This window comes from Lissotriton helveticus, chromosome 8 (genome assembly GCF_964261635.1).
Source record: "Lissotriton helveticus chromosome 8, aLisHel1.1, whole genome shotgun sequence".
Taxonomy (NCBI): Eukaryota; Metazoa; Chordata; class Amphibia; order Caudata; family Salamandridae; genus Lissotriton; species Lissotriton helveticus.
The window spans coordinates 1,707,858,994-1,707,880,040 of NC_136069.1; the positions used below are offsets into that span (position 1 = coordinate 1,707,858,994).

General features: G+C 45.1%; 1 protein-coding gene across 2 annotated transcripts in view; it reads left to right on the forward strand.

Annotated features, from left to right (window-relative positions):
• The window catches only part of LOC144772164 (uncharacterized), a 56,095-nt gene that overhangs the window by 22,499 nt on the left and 12,549 nt on the right, over positions 1 to 21,047 (forward strand). For both annotated transcript variants that reach the window (XM_078656307.1, XM_078656308.1), the window contains exon 3: positions 10,984 to 11,088. In XM_078656307.1, coding sequence (XP_078512433.1) covers positions 10,984 to 11,088 — 105 coding nt within the window. The remainder of the gene's footprint in view (positions 1 to 10,983; positions 11,089 to 21,047) is intronic.

Sequence of the window (21,047 nt, forward strand, 5' to 3'; positions counted from 1 at the left end):
CAACTGGTGCCTTTAGGAGTGGAAACAAAAGAAGAGATTTCTTGGTGGCTATGGGCCCGATTCACAGAACTAACTTAAGATAAAATCCTAAACTTACTACCATTTACTCATTACTCATTAGTATTCACAGAAGGCACTTACGAATGTTGGTATTCACAGAAGGCACTTACGAATGTTGGTATTCGCAGAAGGCACTTACTCATCAGTGAGTAAGTGCCTTCTGTGAATACCAAAATGAGTAAGTGCCTTCTGAGAATACCAAAATGAGTAAGTGCCTTCCGTGAATACCAAAATGGTAGTAAGTTTAGGATTTTGTCTTAAGTTAGTTCTGTGAATCGGGCCCAAAATCACATAGGTGCCAGGAACAGGCACACAGTTTTCGCTACATCCCAGATGGAGCCGTAGAATCAGGTACCAACCAATGTAGATGGTTATGGCTCAGTGTGGCCAGTTCTCAACTGGTGGAAGCTAGTCCAAGAAGGAGCAGCTAATATAGGCTTCTTTGCAATCCACAGCTTTATGTTGCAAAATGCAAACTTGTGCTGTGCTGCTATGCATGGACAATCCCACAGGAGTCAGGTGTGTACACCAGTCAGGGACACACACTCCAAACCATTAGCAGAAATAGCAAAAGCATTTTGGGATTTCTGTCTAGAAAACAGTGAGGCTTATTTACAAGGATCTGATGCATCTCTGCATTAAAGCAGTGATGGGTCTGTTTCTGTGCAGCAGGGAAAGAAACCCTTGCACCACCATGGATGTGTGGTATTTGCAATACGGCGCACCATGTTGCAAGGATTGACAGATGCGTCGGGTATCCTGGTGCATCTGTTGGCGCAAAAGTCACGTATTGTTGGAGTTGTGTTGTAAGCCTGATGCAACTCCAGCAATGTTTGTGGAGGCCTATACGTAATACACAGGCATAAGAGTTTGGCGCAGTGAAACCTTGTAGATTTCTCAGCGTCACTTCTACAAGGTTTTCTCATGAGCGAACGCCCACCCTGCATACATTATACCGGAGGCAGGTGTAACGTAGTGCAGGGGTTTACAAGGTGCCGCATCTGCCTCGATGCATCACGTTGTAAATAGGTCGCAACCTGGCACATTGTTTACGCCACTGCTGAGGCTAAAAAAATGATGCAACAGCGTCGCAAAAGTGTAGTAAGGGGCTTGTAAATAAGCCCCAGGATTTCAGTCGGGGAACAATACCTCCCAAAATTCTGAGGCAGATTGTTTTTCACACCACTTGAATAAATATAGCGGTTGGAGACTAAATCAAAGGCCGTTCCAAGAATTGAACGGTTTCTGAAGACTATTCTCCATAGATCCATTTCCCTCCATACTGGAGGCAGAGAGAGGAGGTAACCTTGATCTCCTCTTTATGGAGGGCTCAACCATGGAATCCTCTTCTTCTGGAATTGGCCACAGATATTCCTATATGTGTTCCGTCACTAGACAATGATTCACTTCATAAATATGGACAAGATGCTCCAGCTGATGTCATGGAGTCTCGCGGCTCCTGACCTCATTTAACCCCTTCCCAGCGGGGCTAATTCCCCCACTGAGATGGGGGATGGGTGGGGCACGCACAGGGCCGTGGTGCTCGTTACGAGCTCAGCTCGTCACCCAGCACGGTGGCGCTGTGCTCATGACGAGCTGAGCTCGTCATGACCACGCCCGTTTTCATAGAACGCTCAGCACAGTGGGGGAATTATCCCCGCGTGTGAGTGCTGCGCGTGTCATGACGAGCTGAGCTCGTCATGAGCACAGCGGCACCGTGACTCATGGCGAGCTAAGCTCGTCATGAGCACGGAAGAGGTTAAGTATCCTGGACTTCATGGACTTCACGATTGTCCAGAGCTTAAAACCCACCTTGAAGACTTTGGTGAAGTTGGTGCTTGGAAAGCGCAATTATTGAAAATTACAGCAACATTATGCGAAATTAAAATAACTATGAGAAATGCATCTCACTCTCAAAAAATTACCTGAATAGTCCATTCGGGTAAGAGCGCAACTCAAAAATTTAATTTAAATTGATTTCATGTTTCCCAAGTTCAAAACACTGCTGTTACCATTTGGAGCTATAATTGTTTGTTCAGAAATTACCCGAACTGTCCGCCTGAGTAAAAAATCTACCTAAATGTTTGTTGACCGCCCATATTAAGGGAGCTGCTACTCACCGCAACCTTGTTGTTTGCATTTATACTTATAGTTTTGTGCTCATAAATTACCCCAATGGTCTGCTAGGGTAAACAATCTACCTGAAATGCTGCATGTGTTAAAAAAATTATCTTAACAGTACATTTTGTTAAAATTTCGCCCAAAAAGTACACAGTTACATAATGGAGTAATCTTTGTAATTTATCTCAAAATCTGGTTTGCAAAATATTGTTTGTGGTAAGGGTGCACCGCGTTGTTTTGGAAACATGTCTTCCACGAGGAACGATCTGGTTGCCAAGCAACCTCTATAGGTGGAAGCCGCTGCCATAGTGTGAATCTGTTTTAAAACATAGAGGGGCATATTATCAAGGGGGTTTATGTCCGCTTTTTTGGCTTTAAAAGCCAAGAAAGCGGAGATAAAATTATCTCCCTATTACCAAGCTGTCGCTAACACCAGTTAGCGACAGCTAGTAGGAGATAGCGACCATCTTGGGCCCCGCTTTGCATGTCAGTGATATTTATCACTAATGACATGAAAAGTGGGCGTGCCAAGATGTTAGCGACTGGAAACAGTCGCTAACATCGCTATCTCCTATTACCAACTTTTGGAGATATTCGCGCTAAGCGCGAATATCTCCAAAAGCTAACACCTGCCCTGAGCAGTTCTTCACCATGTTATCCAATGGGAGGTGGATAACATGGCTAAGAGCATTTGCTCGATAATGCATGAATATCGCTGACTTTTCAGCGATATTCATGCATTGCGGCCGTTTTTTATCGCATTTCCGATAAACCTTGATAATAGCAAGGTTTATCTGCGATAAAAATCGCCGATGTGCGGTGATAATTTTTGTCTCTAAACAAGTTAGAGACAAAAATTATCGCTAGTTGTTGGTAATATGCCCCAGAGCAACTACCAAACACCCCTGCAACGTCGTTGGCAGAGGAGGAGTTTTCAGAGCCAACCTTCAGACAATGACAGGTGACACTGTTAGTCCAACTCTACCACAACTTGCATTAAAAATGATGAAAACTTTGTCTGATGATGACGAGGAAGAAGGCTGCACCACTTCAAGGAGATATACGCAGGTGACACGGTTACAAGATATGCTCAAGGATATTAGAGATATATTGGGGTTTCAATATATGGACACTCAAAATTAAGATTTCTTGTTACGGTATAAGTTCCCAGCAGCCAGTGATCTTTAGTTCCATGAGATTTATGAAGACATCAACTTAAAAGAGTGAAAATAAATAGACAAAACAAATTTTCCACTTATCTATCAAAGAGGTATCCTTAGCAATCATTCAAGGAGAGGTTTCTCCAGATACCTAAAACTAATATTATTTTTGCTAGAAGGACATTGCCACCTTCCTTGCATCAGAAGAGCCGTCTTTGTCAGAAGCACTTGATTAAAAAGTGGCTGAGAGTGCAAGGGTTGAGGTCTTCTTCCATGGTCACGCTTCCATCCAAATCCTATAGTTCAACATGTTCATGAGCACTGACACCCAAAATCCTCAGATCACAAGGTGGTGATTCCAGTCTCTTCAGAATTATTTCAACTCCTTCAAAGGTGGTTCTGTGCCCACAGCCAACACAGGTACAGACGGTAAACATGCCCCACTCACTCCAATGCCACACACCATACAATGGGTGTGATCAGGAAACTCAATCTAGTTAGTCCCGGGAAGAAGCCCTCAATTCATCCAATTGGAGGAAGTGGATGCAATAGGAAAACACCCTGCAGAATTTTGCAACTTGCATGGTCAGCAGCCCAGCCCCAATTAGGATGGACAATTGCAGAATCATATATAAGCAATCAGGGGGGCAGCATATTACGATCCTTGACAATCCTGGCCAACAAGATTCCGACTTAGGCAGAAAATAATCCTTTACCTATTTGAGCAATGCAGTCAATCTCCAGGCAGGTTGTTTAAGTCAGAATCTTCGCTCTTCTATAGAATTCCATCTCAGCCTTCAAGTGTTTCACTTAGTGATGGACCTTCTCGGCCTCCCGAACCTGGACTTGTTTGCATGTCCTACTAATTCCCGTTTACTCCCCTTTTGTATGGAAACCCTCTGTCGCTTCCATAGTCCCATGAGACACTGTATGCTTTTCCTCCAATTCACTTATCCCAGAGGTTCCGTTGTAGAGAAGCGATGATGGTGAATCTTGCTGCACCTTTCTGCCAAGGAGACCTTGATTTCCTTGGCTAACTCAGCGAGCAATAGGACCCCATCTTCTTCTTCCTTTCGATGCGAGCCGGCTGCAGTCTGCTATCCTGTCATTCAGACAGATACATCAGATAAGACTGTAGACCTGGAAATTGAGGGGACTGGATTACAAGATATAGATTGTGTAGAAGTATCCTATGACATCCAGGCAGTAAAGAAGAATTCCTCCCTTCACACATATGGGAAACATTGGAAAAACCTTTGATGCTTTTCCTGAGTTCTCAACCTGTGTTAATTAAGCCGTGTAAAATGTGGGGTTTTTAAGGGATGAGTTTGACAAGGGTCTAGTCTCTTCAACATTATCCTCTCAATGAGCCGCCATTTATTCTTGTAAACAATCAAGGGGGTCCTCTCACCCATTTTTTGTTTGTTCATAAATCTCCTAAAAACTTTCCATGTAAGGAATCCCTCCGATTTCTTAGAAATCTTTTACAGTTTTTGAAGGTTTGCAAAAGGTTCCTGTAGTAATTAGTTAACCTACCATCCCCTTCTATGATGTCAGTTTCATGATTACAGAATTGTACTGTTTGAACACCAGGGTCTGTTGATTCATTCCCTGGAAGCTTTGAAGAAGAACAGTCAATAAACATAGTGCTCTTAAACTCTCTTGCTTCTGTGTAATCACTACAAATTTTGGCAACGAGTTTGACCGTTCCACTTCTCCACCCATGTGTGCAATGTTAGAGAAACAATTGATGTAGAAAGCAGTCTAGTTGTAGCCAGAGAACAAGAAGCTGCCGAAGCATTGTGTCCTATGTGGCAGCCCTGCGTATTTTGGCCTCAAAATGCAAGCTTGAGCGCTTCACCTCCCAGCTGATCAGGGATCAGGTTGTAGTGCATTGTAGAGACAAAAAAGCTCAGGAAAATTTGTTAACTTTGAAAAATCCATCTTTGCAAGAAACCATTACTATTGTTAAAAGCATAGAGTTATCTCAGAAAGCTTCCAAAGAGTTCCAACCTGTCAACGCTGTTGTGGCGGAGGTAAGAGAATGCAGAGATCAAGGAGTAAAACAACAGAGTGAGCAGAGGGGCAGGAAGTACACAGCTGCCAGACCTGAGAAAAAGATGGGTCAGCAAAGAAATCTGTGCACAAAATGTGGGTTCCCCTCTCATTACCCTAAAACTCGATTCTGACCAGCGTGGAATGCCTCCTGTCGCAAATCTGGCAAGCAACGGCACTTTGCCAAAGTGTTTAGTTTCAGGGGCAGTGTCAGTACTGTTTACACTGAAGGTGATAAGGGTGACTTGTCGGGGGAGGTGGTGAGTTCCATGAGTAATTTGATTGTTGTGGTCAAGGTGAGTCTGATGATTGTGTGGCTCCTGTGGTGGGATTTGGTTGTTGATGGAAAGCCTATTCAACTGTTGGTGGATTATGGTGCACGTATGACCATGATCAAGGAGGAGTTGTTTGAGCGTAATTGGGTGGACAAGCATCTCAAATCACCAGACAGAAATCCTGTATCCTATGAGGGTAGGAAGATTGAGTTAAAGGGTTTTGTTTGGAATCAGATACATTTTCAAGGACAGGTGCATTAGGGGAAGGTCTATGTGGCAAAGAAAGGACTCAACATATTGGGGTAGTATCACCAGAGTCTTTTTGGCATGACCCTCAGACCAGGCACTCAGGAACAAGTGTTGGTGTGGAAATGCGCATAGTTGAGGAGAGAATCTGATTGTGTGGTCCAACAAATTCAGAAGTGTGTTTGATGACAAATTGGGGTGCATCAAAGGGTTCAAACATCTTATCAGGGTGAGGACCAGATAGTTCTAATCAAGCATAAACTGCCAAATATGTCCCATAGTGTCAGAGATGATCTCTCTGATGAGCTTAAGAGGATGTGTGAGTCTGGGGTTATCGAACAGGTTGAGTCTTCCTTATAGTTGTCTCTGCTCACTGTTGCCCGCAAGAAGAATGGAGGTCTCTGAGCGTGCATTGACTTGTGCAGTCTGAATAAGGAAATCTGGGTTGACTCGCATCATCTTACTGCATTGATGACATTCTTTCTAAGTTTGTTGGTGCAAAGTATTTTTCCAAGATAGACCTATCCCCCGCCTAGGTGGAATTGGATGCTGTTTGTAAGCATTTGGCTGCTTTTGTGTCTCCGGCTGGGACCTTTCAATTTAAGGGGATGCTATTTGGGATATCCTCTGCAGCCTCAGTATTTCAGCACATCATGGAAAAAGTCCTGGAGGGGGTTGAGGATACGGTAGTCTTCCAAGATGACATTCTGGTTGCTGGGAAGTGCAAAGCATCACATGACAAGCATCTCACAGAAGTACTAAACAGACTTTAGGAGAGAGGCATTGTAGCTAACAAGCTTAAATATGTGTTTGGGGTGGAATTGATTGAGTATTTAGGGCATTGTATATCTGGTGAAGGAAATTGAACCAAGAGAAGGTTTGATTGAGGCCATCGTGAATGCCCCATTCTCCAAGTCTAAAGCACAGGTCTCTTTATTTTTGGGAGTGTGTGAATATTACACTAAGTGCATTCACAACTTTGCAGCTAAAACTGTCCAATTGAGAGAGCTACTTAAGAGGAAGGTCACCTTTGTATGGGATCAGGTGTGCCTCAATGAATTTGTTCGCATTAAGCAAGAACTTGGGATGTGCAAGATTCTCACCGCTTTTGATCCCCACAACCAGTGTATTGTCCTGGTAGATGCAAGTTTGGATGGTTTGGGTTGTATGATCACTCAAGTTAAACACGGCAAGGAAGGGGCATGGGGCAATCTCAATGGCCTCAACAAAGCCCTTCTCTTACTTAAATCCCTTCACCCCATATACAATGACCTAAATACTCAATCGATTCTACCCCAAACAGTCATTTAAGCTTGTTTTTCTGTAGTGCTTGTTTCCCCTCTTTTATTCCCTCTGGGAAAGAAAGGAGATGTTGTAGTAATTTTTTAACCTACCATCCCCTTCTATGATATCAGTTCCATGGTTACAGAATGATAATGTCTGAACACTAGGGTTCTTTGATCCAATCCCCAGAAGCTGTGGAGAAGAACTGTCAATAAACATAATGCTCTTACACTTTCTTGCTTCTGTGTAATCACTACACGTCCCTTTTAACCTCTAGACCAAGATGGTTTTACCAGGGTTTCTGTGAAGGCAGCATTCCTCATTGCAGTAAACATTGCAACAAGTCTGGGGAAATTAACGTCTTTGCTGATCTCTTATTCATATTTACAATTCCTCTGGACAGATTGGTAATCAGACCTGGAGCTATGCTTAAGCCCAAAGTACAATCAACCTTTCATTCTACAGAAGAAAGCATTCTTCCTGTTTTCCAGGCATCTGATTGCATACCTTCAACACTGGATGTTAGAAGCTCACTATTGATAAATTTGGAGAGAACAAGGGAATTTATATCCTCCCAGACTTTATTTGTGTCTCGTGGTACTGCCTTAAAGGGAAAAAGACTTCAACTTCCTAGATATTAGGTGAGTTAGACCAGTAGTTTCTCTGCCTGGTAATGTGTTGGCAAGATGAACCAGGGCAGTATCTGCATCATGGGCTAGGCAGGTGTGTGTTTTGCTCCAAGAAATATGTAGGGCACCAACATGGGCGAACACTGATACTTGTCTAGCTCATTATAAATTGGAGATGTTTTCAAATGCTACAAACAAATTTGGTTTTTCAGTTATAAATACGGCAGTTAAGTTATTTTCACAAATACATTTGATTTTCAGCAGCATATAATTGTGCCTGTTATTTTGCTTTGATACATCCTAAGTAATTACTGTAATAAAGAGAGCATACGTAGGGTTAATGTACCAAGGGCCATATTATCATGCAAGGGCGATCCATTATCGCTGCTTTTATCAGCAGGAAACTGCCGCTAAAGCGGCGATAATGGGCTTGATAATATAATGGCCTTGATAATATGTCCTTGAGAATTCCCATAGAAGCCCAGGTTTTGGTGTTAACCTGGGCTTATATGGGAATTCACAAGGGCATATTATCAAGCCTATTATCGCCGTTTTAGTGGCAGTTTCCTGCCGATAAAAGCGGCGATAATGTATCGCCCTTGCTTGATAATATGGCCCCAAATGACTTACCAGAAATCTTAATTACCCTTAGGATAGTTTTCCTCAATATATAAAGATCCCTCTCTCCCTTCATTCCTTCCTTTAGCACAATTATACTGGTGGGAGGGATCCACACATACACATGAGGGGATATTTAAGAAAGTTTTGTGCAAGATAATGCAGCAAGCCACCTTTCTGCACTGAATGGGACAGGGCATGAATGTTCTGCATTTTCCTGACTAATGCCAAAGCAGGCTCCTTTGCCCCATGGTACAAGGGTTGTCTGCATTGTAGGGAGGAATCTCCGGAGGCATTTTCCTCTTTGTATGTGTGGAAAGAGGAAGAAATAAGAAGAAATAAACATATTTCTCCTCATTACGCATCCCCAGCGGAGGCATCGCATTCTGACGCATTCCCCGGTCTACCACTAATGGTAAATCTGGGAACGCCTCCCTGGGGCAGAGCAACGCAAGGCAGCGACTTACATGACTTCAGATTTATCAAGCCACACAGAGCCATGCAAGGTGGACTTGCGTGTCTTGACAAATCTCATTATTGGTTTTGCGATACCCTGCACCCCCTTTCATGGTGCAAGGGTAACGCAAAAAACATTGGTAAATATGCCCTGACGTTAGTATTTTAATCAATATAGAGGAAAGCTTTGGTAGCGTCCTGTCAGAGGCTGGAGGAGCCTCACTAAGTAATAACTATAATGAGAAGGACTACCCTAAGGTTAATAAAGATAACAGGTAAGTAACTCAGTTAATTTGTGCTTGAGGTCCAGGTGCCGTATCAATAGACTTCGAACTTAGGATTTCTGCAGTTGCCGTCCTCTGTCACAAAATTACATGCATAGAGCTGGTTGAGCAAGACACACATGAGCTCTCCTGATGTGGCTCCTGAGTCATTGCTCATCCTGGTGACTAGTGAGTCGCCACTCTTGACACCCTGCAGCCTCTCATCCTCTGTTTTCTTGATAACCAGTGCTTTAAATGGGCCGGTACTCACCGGTACTGAGTACCGGCACTTCAAAATTTTCTAGCTGTCAGTACCGGCACTTTTCTTTAGTTCAGGGAGAGTACCGGTACCCTGATTGATGGCACAGCAGGAACATGGTAGCCATGAAGTAGCCTTTTGCAGAGAGGCTGCTAGATTAGCAGCTTCCATTTGATTTTCGCAGACTGCTGGGGTTGGCGAGGGCTTGCGTCACACTGTGATTAACAGGACAAGGTCTCATCAGACCCTGCACTGTTGATTAGCCGTCAACGTCCTTTCAGTTGAAAGGGCTTTAGCCTCCCCCCTGCTGGTCAGTAATTCAGTCCCATTTAGCGTACTGCACTAAAACAAGTAGCAGGGAAACACAAACCTTCACCTTCGACAAAGCCGGTTTTCTTTTCAACACAGGAGCTGCTTGCCTTTGAGCGCCCTTCCAACACTAGTCGCTGAATTTACATGATAACAGCGACATTACAACGGTTTCATGAGTGTGAAGGTGCCCTGCCCAAAGAGCAATGAATAGCAGTGACTACTGCAGCACTCCAGGAACTGGATCTGGTTGGGGGAAAACGACATGAACATAGAAGGAAGGGGGAGGGAGGAATGGAAAAAAGTGAGGTGACAGCTAAAGTTAGAATTGCCACTTTTTTCAGATACAAATACCAGATATTTGATCATGTCTGAAAAGGGTGCTTAGAAATGGTATGCTAACACAAATCTGTGTAAAGTAAAAATATGTTGTATTTCTTGAAGTAATTGGTTTAACTATTGAAGAACCACATGTGATTTCAATCAAATCGTCTCCTTTAATGCTTGGAAGCAGTCTGATCAAGAGAAATTAAATAACCTTTAGCCTGAAATCTAGTTTAAACGCTGCCTTGCAGAATTTACAGGGCCCTGACGGCGCTGGCGTGCACACGCACACTTTCACAGCTTAGAAATACTTTTGTACTTTTGAAGTGATTAAATGATTCATGCTTTTATTTACTGGAAAAATTATAAATCCTGATTTAGCAAGTTTTTTTTTTGCAAGCCTATATTTAAAAATACAGCCCTCAGCAGTAAGCTTACTCTATCAACAAAAATAACGATGTATAGCACAACGAAATACTCCTTTGAATGTGGGGAATGGGTTTGTGTACATGTCTGCTTGTTTCTTTCTGTGTGTGTGCATGCTTAAGAATATATAGCATTGTGCCAAACAACAACAAATAATGGTATGACACTGCAAATATTACAAAACTAGAAAAAGTTACCATATTATCCTGTTTGGCTTTGATTTTGTGTAATGATTTAATCTGTTTTGTTTACATAAATACATTTCTGTTGTGTTTTGATATGTTCTGCAAGTGGTATAGTAGTTATTATGTATCATCCTGTCTTGCCCTAAGCCCCGCCCACTTGCCACACCTCTAGCTCATTTTAATGAGTACCTGCACTTATTTTTCCCCATTTTAAGCACTGTTGATACCTATTGGTGTTCATTGTAGAACATTGATTTGCAGTTCATTCTGTGCTGTCTAATCTTCCTCAAGTGTTGCTTGTTCTCCATTCCAGACCCCTGCCCCAAACAGTGTGATGCCAACAGGTTTTGTCTTGGAACCCATGACTGTGTCCTGCTCGACTGTGGAGGCGCGTATTGTCGGCTAAAGCCAGTGGCAGGTAATGTGTCGGGCTTCTGACTTCTTTCTTCCACGCCAAGGCTGCTCGAAGTGATGGAGACAGCAGTGTGATGTGAGGGTGCGTTGGTGTTCAGTGATCTCCCTCCCACACACACACACACACATCTATCATGAGTGGAAAATCTGTTTCTAAAATTTAAATACATTTGAAGGGATAATAGAAATGTACAAGGATTGCCTTATCTTCACAATTCTTTTGAGCTTTTCAAGGAGGCAACCCTGCCCAATGAGGTGCCCAGGTGGACAGCAGTCTGTGAGCTCTCTGTAGGCACACTGGTTTGGTAAATTTTTTCAACAAGACACAAAGCTCATCTTTTCACATGTTACACCCAAATTTAGCCCCCTTCTCACTAGTTTCTAGTGCCCCCTCATTCACCAGAGTGTGCGTTCCTACGGATCGCAAGAGCACAGACACTTTGGGTCTTGCGGTTCTTGAACTTGAGGTTAGGAAGGACCTTTCCTCTCTTGACCGTCTCCTCCTTGTCCTCATTGTCACAGCATCAACAAGCTTTCCTTTCTCTGACAGCTTTACAGGGTACAGATTCTCCAACGTTGGATGGGTTTACACATTCACACACCCTTGAGTAAGTAACTTATTCAAGAGCCTGTGAATGTAGAAAAACCAAAGGTGGTGATGGACGGAGCGTTGACAATTCAAACACTCATCCTCAGTCAACTGATCTGGGTTTAATCCATCACCGTTCTTTAGCTCACTACACCACCCCAGTTCAGACATGGCCATATGCAAATCAGTCTGACCCTGTGCCTCATGGGAACAGTCCAGCCCGAACTGCCAAGCCATGCCTTCCCTGGACCGGAAACAAGCTTCGGAGGACCGGTTTCTGGCATTACAGCCGTCTTCAGCCGGGCTTGCTTGATTCCAGTGGCAAAGTGTGCAAGGGACTCACGTCTGAGCATACCCTGCCAACTTAGCGCGAACAAAGAAAAACCAAAGGTGGTGATGTACGGAGCGTTGACAATACAAACACTCACCCCCAGTCAACTGATCTGGGTTTAATCCATCACCGTTCTTTAGCTCACTCCGCCACCCCAGTTCAGACATGAAAACAATACCCTGACTAGAGAACTGTATTTACAGGTAAGTAGTGCAAAGGAGCATCTGCACAGCATGTGTTCTGTGACCTGTGCAGGTCTTTAAGTGTCACTGGAAGCTCAAGTCCAGCACAGGGCAAATGGGCCGTTTGCAGGAAGTCCCCGTTATCTGGTCTCAGCCATGTGTGTAAAGCTGATCTTCAGCAGTTATTTAAGCAGTGTGTTGGCTTTACAAACTTAGGGCCTGATTCAGAGCTTGGTGGATGGGGGACTCCATCACAACACAACATCACAAAAGATACCTCATTCATCTTATTATACGGGGCATAGGATATAATGCATTTGTAATACAGTGGACGGAATATCCGCCACATCTGTGACAAAGTGATCCATCTGTCAAACTCAAAGTCCAGCCCTCCTCTGTCCCCATAGGGTGAGGGTAGCTGAAGCAGTCTACACATGAGTGATCACAATACACTCATTTATGCTCTTAGTCTGTTAGTTTGTGTTATTGTTTATCATGATATATTTTTTAATTGTTGCTGTTGTATCAGTGTACTGTGCTGCTGGGGTCTGTTTTCTAATCATGTGTTGCTATATTGTTCTTCTTGTGAGTTACTGCGTGTGGTGTTGGTGTTGTGTTTGGTAGTTTGTTATTGCTTCTTCTGTTGTGTTGTATTGTGGTTGCGTCCTATATGACTGAGAAGAACTCACTTCATATGATTTAAGTCTGTGCACATTTACTGAGTAAATATAAAGAAATTGTCATAGCACAAGAAAAAAGACAAAGGTCTCCCCTTGACGGAAGTACACAATGAATAGTAATTCCCTCTGGACATGTTATAGATTTGTACACACAGGCATCAGTGGAAGACCACTGGCATAACACCAATTGATGGGGAATGTGGTGAGCGGCCTCTAAGTCCACCATATCTCACAGATAATCATTGGTCTTGGGCTTAGTGAGGGTCTCTTAAACGGTTGGGGGCTCCACTTGCCACAGACGCCACAGGGGCCCGTGTAACTCCCCTGTGGAACATATACAACAGAAACTGAGGCAATTAACTCATTGCATGAGTGCAGCTTTCTTATGAGAGTGGCAGAGAAGAGCTTCCAAAATATAGAAGAAATATAAACATTCAGATGCCGAGCTGTCAACTAGTGAATCCTTATTTATGGTTGTGAAGTATGAAGAAGAGGCCAGATACATCAGTGGCGGCGAGGCTTGCATTGCCATGGTTAGCATTGGCAAAGATGGCAACTTCAGCCAGCTACATGGTGCTAAGAGCAAATACCTCCTGTTTCTTATGTTCTGTTAGACTTACAGTGAAAGAAAGAAATATACCCTATATAAGATGTTAAAGTGCAGCCTCTCAGGTCTCCATCATTATGTGATAACCATACATTTAGAGCACTTTCTCTAATCATACCGAAAAATAGCAGATTAACCATACATCTCTTTTTCCTTAGATCATAAACAGCACTGTGATTGCTTATGCCATGTTGTTAACACTTTAAACTTTTTCTCTCGGCAGACATATATAAACTGATGTCTGTTTATGTTATGTTGGATCAGTCAAGTCTCATAGTGCTCATTCACTTAATACTATGCCCTAAGATCTTTATCTGACCTGCTTCCTCATCCAGCCATCATGTATGTATGTATAAACCATTTTGTAACGCGCTCCATTACTTGAGAGTATCCTGGCGCGGTGTGGGAAAGACAGAGAGCAAAACAGCAAAAGAACGCTCTAATTTGTACTCAAGAATAGGTGTGTTTTTAAATTTTTCTTAAATAAGGCCACAGTTTGCGTGGAGCGCAGGTGGAAAGGAAGAGCATTCCAGGCTCGAGCCACGATCACCCAGATCGATTGGCCGCCGAGCCTTGCTCGTTTAACACGGGGGAGAGTCAGTTTAAACAGAACGGATGATCTGAGGGTGCGTAAAGGGGTATAGCAGATGAATCTTTTTCGTAAGTAATGGGGGCCTTGATCATGAATAGCTCTGAAAGCAAGCACCAGGGATTTAAACAGAATGCGCTGCGCAACAGGGAGCCAATGGAGAGTGCGCATTTCAGTGCGTACACTCTTCCATCTCGGGATACTGAATATCAGACGGACAGTCGCATTCTGGATAATTTGCAGGCGTTTCACCAAGTAGGCCGGAATGCCACTAAACAGTGCATTCGCGTAGTCCAGCCTTGCCAGTATGAGAGCCCGAGCAACTGTCTCCTTGGCCACCCTAGGGAGCAGTGGAAAAAATTTGCGGAGCGTTCTCAGCGTGGCAAAGCAGGTGCCAGTCATTTTTTTTATGTGATCTTCGAATCTAAGATCCTCTGCAAACCAGATACCAAGGTTTTTTGCTGGTCTCCCCATCTCTCCCGGGCAGGGAATATTGGGAGGCCACAGTGTGTTTTTAAACGAGGAAGGAAAGGAACCGTAAAAGAGCACCTCAGATTTGTCCTCATTGCACTTCAGCTGAGCCCGTGTGAGCCAGCGAAATACAGAGGACAAACATAGATGCACTGCCGACACATCCAGATTGCTGTCAGGCCACGTAAACAGCAGCTGGTTGTCATCAGCATACCCTATAATCTTAGCCCCACACTGTTCCGCTAGATAAATCAAGGGAGTGATGTAAATATTAAACAGTAGGGGACTAAGAGTAGAGCCCTGGGGGACCCCCGTAGAAAGTGGCTTAGGTTCAGATGCATATGGGGGAATCCAGACCTGCTGAGACCTGTCAGAAAGAAACGAAGACAGCCAGGCTAGCACAACTCCCCCAATACCAATAGCAGACAGCCTGGCGAGGAGAAGATCATGGGGAACAGTATCGAACGCGGCAGAGAGGTCCAATAAAATGAGGACCGCTCTGCCGCCTCCGTCTAAGCAGTCCCGGATTGCCTCAGTCATCTCCACCAGTGCTGTCTCAGTGCTATAAGCAGCCCTAAAGCCCGATTGGGCAGTGTGGAGGGCACTGGAGGTTTCAACAAAGTTCTCCAATTGTTGAAAGGCCACCTTCTCACAGATTTTCGAGAGTGCTGGCAAAAGGGATATGGGACGGTAGTTCCCTGGGGGCCATAGCGTCCAATCCCGTTTTTTTCAAAAGCGGCAGAAGTTTTGCTCGTTTCCAGCCTAAGGGCACCTTGCCCGAGGCCAGGGAGAGATTCACAATCTGCGTGATCTCGGTGCAGATTGTATCTGCCACTTCTGAAAGCACACGAGCCGGGCACGGGTCGGCGGGAGAACCAGATTTCAGGGATTGAAGAAGAGGCAGGATAGCGCACTCCTCAGCTTGCACAAAGTTCAACAATTGTTGTCCGGAACCGGAGCAAAGTGAGGAACACATATCAGCCGCCGAGTCATCAGCGGGCAAAGCCGCTAGTAGGTCCTGCTGGATCCTCGTTATTTTGCTGCTGAAAAAGATAAATCCTCACACCACTGCGCAGAGGATGGAAGAGTAGCTGCATCAGCAACCGGCGTGACAAAGCTTTTAACAATAGCAAAAATCTCTCTGCTATTGTTATCTGCTTTCGCAATACGCCCTGCGTAATAGTTCCCTTTTGCTACCTTAATGGCTGAATAGTATTCCTTTTGTGCAAAACGTAGGGCAGATTTAGCTTCAGAGCTATAACTAAGCATCCACACACGCTCTAATTTTTTACAGCCAAGTTTCCTCAGCCTCAGCTCAGAAGAGAACCAAGGTTGAGATGGAGAGCGTCGTGACCTGGACACAGTAGTGTGTTTAGTGGAAGCAGAAGCCGCCTGCCGTACCCATTCGTTGAACTCGCCGACTGCCTCATCCAGAAGTGCCATAGATTTAGGGCGGGCTCTAGACAGGGCCTGTCGGAACGTGGGCACATTGATCTTTTGAGTGTGACATAGGGGGGGAGTAAAACCCGGTTCTACCATTGCCCACGCGAACCTGACCAAATCGTGGTCCGACCAGGTTGTTTTTTCCACGATCACAGACTGAATAGGGAAATTAGGACAGACCAGGTCAAGCAGATGGCCTCCCGCATGAGTCGGGGCAGTAACCCATTGCTTAAGCTGGGCCAAATTAAGAATTTCACCGAGCCTACGGCCTTCCGGTGAGTCAGGAGCATCAGCATGAATATTTAGATCGCCAACCAAAAGAAACTTAGGAAAACTTAGGGCCCGTGACACTATGTATTCTTCTAGGGAGTCAAGAAAATGATTAGCCTGGCCCGGAGGCCTGTAAATCAGGGAACAACCTAAGGTGAAATGGGGGGAAATTGTTAAAGAGAAGTGAAGGACCTCGCTGCCAACATCCACCATCGGTGGCTCAGAAGCGAAGTGCCACCCATCCCTGAAAATAACAGCTAATCCACCCCCTCTCCCCAGTGGTCTATCTACCCTAGCAATCTTAAAGCCCCTAGGGACCGCCAGTTCCACACTCGGAGCGGATGTGCTGGTCATCCACGTCTCCGTGATGAACAGCACATCCACCTGGCCATCCACCAGAAGTTCAAAGACATCTGCAGTATGTCTCACCAAAGATCTGGCATTAATCAGACCCGCCCCAATGATTGTGGCATCAGCGCTACTGACTGAACGTGGGGGTAAGGCAGGTTGGGGGAGAAAGCCACAACTAGGACACTTCACCCAAGCACAGTCTGGGTCTGCACGTAAACACGACAGTCCTCTACTGAGAGAGGCAAGTTTCATAAGATCGTTACGAGAGTACTTGCGTTTCCCAGAGCTGGCCATCTCTGAAGGTCGCCGGGCAGAGTAACAGGCCCTGGGCCCGTCCGGGGCACGGACGGGCATAGACGGGCCCTCCTTTGGTGCTCCTTCGGCGCGCAGACGGCGCGCCCGCTGCGCGCGACCGCTGCGCGCTCTATGGGGTATCATTTTTTATCGCCCAAGCCCCTCCCCGAGCTGGACCGCATAACTCCCGACCAGCCGGGTACCGGGACTCACCAAAGATGGCGCCGCCCGACCTGGCCCTCCACAACAAACGGCACAGGTAAGCCGCGGTGGACCGGGGCCCAGGGGAACCGGGAAACAGCACAAAAGGTTTTTAAAAACAATACAATTTATTAAAAAACATACATCACAATTCGTATTCAATTGAATGTAAAATCAGAATAATATTTAAAAGTGCGCTAGTGAAGCAATGCTGCGGAGAGCGAGTGGGCAGAAGAGGAACTCTCACAGTCTGCCCGTCTTTCCCCAGCGAGGTCTCAGAGTGCTGCCACCACCTAGATCAGTCGCGAGGAATCAGAGCGTTTAGGATCTATTTATCGCCCAAGCCCCTCCCCGAGCTGGACCGCTAACTCCCGACCAGCCGGGTACCGGGACTCACCAAAGATGGCGCCGCACGACCTGGCCCTCCACAACAAACGGCACAGGTAAGCCGCGGTGGACCGGGGCCCAGGGGAACCGGGAAACAGCACAAAAGGTTTTTAAAAACAATACAATTTATTAAAAAGCATACATCACAATTCGTATTCAATTGAATGTAAAATCAGAATAATATTTAAAAGTGCGCTAGTGAAGCAATGCTGCGGAGAGCGAGTGGGCAGAAGAGGAACTCTCGCAGTCTGCCCGTCTTTCCCCAGCGAGGTCTCAGAGTGCTGCCACCACCTAGATCAGTCGCCGATCTAGGTATCGATCATCCATGACAGCAAGGCATATACACCGAACACAGATCCCTAACCAGCAGTGCTTCCTCCCTCATGTTCTTGTTTTACTGCTCATGGGTCCATTGCAGCAAACAATGCTTCCATCAGAGAGTTGAAGCATCTCCAACTTACCACCTCCGCCTTCACCCCTTACGCCCCCCTCCCCTGCTTCTGCATCCTTCATAGAGCCAGGCTCTTGCTTTACAAGGGATGGTCCAGTTCCCTAAACCATCTACTTTATGATTTTCTATTTTGTGACACCCTACCAGGAACCCTCCTTACCATGTCTGTCATTAATGTGAGCTCTGAATCTTCATCCATGATTGGCTCATCATGGACCCGACTGCCTGTGACACGTGTTCAATTAAAGGTTTCCAAATGATTAGAAAAGCAAGGCTCAGTCCAGTGAGCTCACTTGAGATCAACCTCTCTTTGCCATGATCTGATATGGTTTATGAAGGCAAGGTCTTGTGTATCTCTTCCCCTGCAATCTTTCTCTGCTATAGCCTCAGCCTCAACAGGCAAAGAAACAACATGAGTTTGGGTACCAAGATGTCCTTTCACTTTTCTCAGAACCTGCTTTCAAAATCCTTAATGGGGTGAATGGCCATCATACATGCAGGGTCTGTCCCTGCTCCCACACCTCGGGCTGGTCCATGAAATATCCCTCCAGGCCGTTTCTTCTAGAAAGCAACTTAGGGGTTGCAGTTCAACCCTTGTATTCTTGCACCTGGATGGTGGTAATGCCCTGCTACATGGCCTCCCAGGCTCCACACTGGCACCCTCTAGGGGCATCTTACACGCTGCAGCAAGTCTCATCCAAGGTCTGAATAAATATGATCACATCACCCCCATCCTGATGGAGCCCCCCCGGCTCTGGATCCAGCGGCATTATTTACAAAGACATAAGTAACAGCATCTCCAATCCCCTGCAGACAAACTCACCATCACCGGTGGTTCTCGGTGCACCCGTACCCAGGACACAACCAGACTGCAAGTAAAAAGTGTAAAAGGGAAAAAACAAGACAGAAAGCCTTACCGAGGATCTGGCGCAGCATCCCGTATCCACCAGCACTGCCTCACTCCTGCTCCAATTTGGGAAATGTTTGCAGCCGCATCTCTTTAACGAACAATACGTCACTATGCATTACCTGTCCACAAAGAAGCCTCCTCTCCTGTCACTCGTTGACTTTATAGTTGTTGTAACCCTGTACAGCGAAGTAATGGCTTTTGGCTTGCTTTGCGCTATAGAAATGGCACCTCATACATGCTCATTTGCAGATAAAAATTAATCCCAAATTCAATTTTCCTTCTAGATTCCTCTTGATTCAAAGAACATGGCCTGTAATTATAGCAGGGAATTGTAATGCTCATTTTCAACTGCTTGAGCAGTTCATGTCTCTGCCACTAGAAGAACATGATGTGTGGAGAATCCCAGATCCCATCAAAAGAGGAGTAAATATGGTAAACCAACTCTTTCACATAACTCTTGAGGATGGGCTGCGAGCAACTAACAGACGCACTGAATCAGATCATCCGGGTAAACCCACCTTTCAGCGGGCAGATCTTTAAGTGCTGTTGATGAGATATTATTGGTCCTTCTTAGGTGATCTGAAGGTTGCGTTCCACCTGACAGTGACTACAATGCTCTGGTTTTAGATCTTTCAGGAGTTATTTTTTCCATCTCTCAAGATCATGAAATAGAGCCTTACTCTGTGCCTTTGGCACTTACTAATAATCTATTGAGCAGAAGGCACTTATTAATTGATGAGTAAGTGCCTTCTGTGAACACCAAAATGAGTAGGTTCCTTCTGTGAATACCAAAATGGTAGTAAGTTTAGGATTTTGTCTTAAGTTAGTTCTGTGAATCGGGCCCAAAGAAACCCAAGCCTTTTGGAAAATCCTAGCAACAGGTAGCAGAAGGAGCAATCCCAGCCTGACTCATTGGTCCCAGCTGATCAGAGTTACCACTTAACCTCTCTTTTTAAAGTATGAGAATCCTATAGAATAATTTTAATTGAAACAGTGAGCATGAATCGGATACCCCGAGGTTACAGCTTCCCAAGTGCAACTCTACCACTTACACTTTGTCCTGAAAAGTGACTGAGGTGGCTTTAAATTCAATGAAGTGGGGAAAAACTCCTGGCCTATATCCTATCCCAGGCCACTTGTAGTACTATGGACTAGGGGGCATATCAGCAAGGCCATGCGATAATTATCGCTAAGCGCACTTAGCGCTAGGATAATAATCGTAGGCTAACGCTGGATCCTATCGCGGAGACAGAGTACTATCAGAAAAGCATATCTCCAATAAGATAGGAATCCAAGCGTTAGCTGGAAAGCAGTGTGATTATCGCTGGAAATCCAGCGATAATCACACTGCGACCGGCGATACCTTGCTGGTAGGGCAGGATGTTCTTAGCCATGTAATCCACCTCCCATTGGATTACATGGCTATATCAGATTACAAGCAGGCGTAAGGAAAGTGGTGGTAACCCTGGTTAGCACTACTATTCTTATTGCTCGGCCTGTTAGCGTGCAGCTTGATCATTGGAGAAATGTCGGTTAGTGACATTTCTTCAGGTATTTCGGAGATTATTAGAGATGCAAAGCTGGACGTTGCTGTAACTGGCGTAAAATCAGCAAAACACGCGGTAGCAAAAAGTGCCGATAAATTCATAGCGCCGCCTTGATGATATGCCCCTAAGTGTTTAGATTTTCAGCCATTTGCTGGAAATATGTCACAATAACATATGACCATCTTTCTGTGGCCTTAATAGATTTTAGGGCTGCATTCCAGCTAGTCCCTAGGTATCTTCTGGCGGGGTTTTGAGGCAACACACTATGCCTGAAGACCCCTCAACCATTTTATTTAAACTCCACTCTGACACATATGTTAGGTGGAATAGGCTCCTACTGATAGGATCCCTATTATCTGTGGGGTTAGACAGGGGTGTGTATTAGCTCCTGCTCTTATTTTGTTTGTTTATTAATAGCCTGGTGGGGGTTGATGAAGAGCTGCCAACGTGACGCACTAAACTTGCAAATGTCCGCAATCCTTTGCTGGTGATTTGCTGGAACCCTACCTCCATCACGCACCCCAGTGGACCTCCAAATCTTGCGGGGAGAATTAAAAATATTCGGTGAAGCTAGAGGCCTTCAAATCAATGCAGGTAACACAACGTTGTGCCCTGAAATCCCCAATGTACATTAAACTCAAGATGGCGGTCGCTGGGACT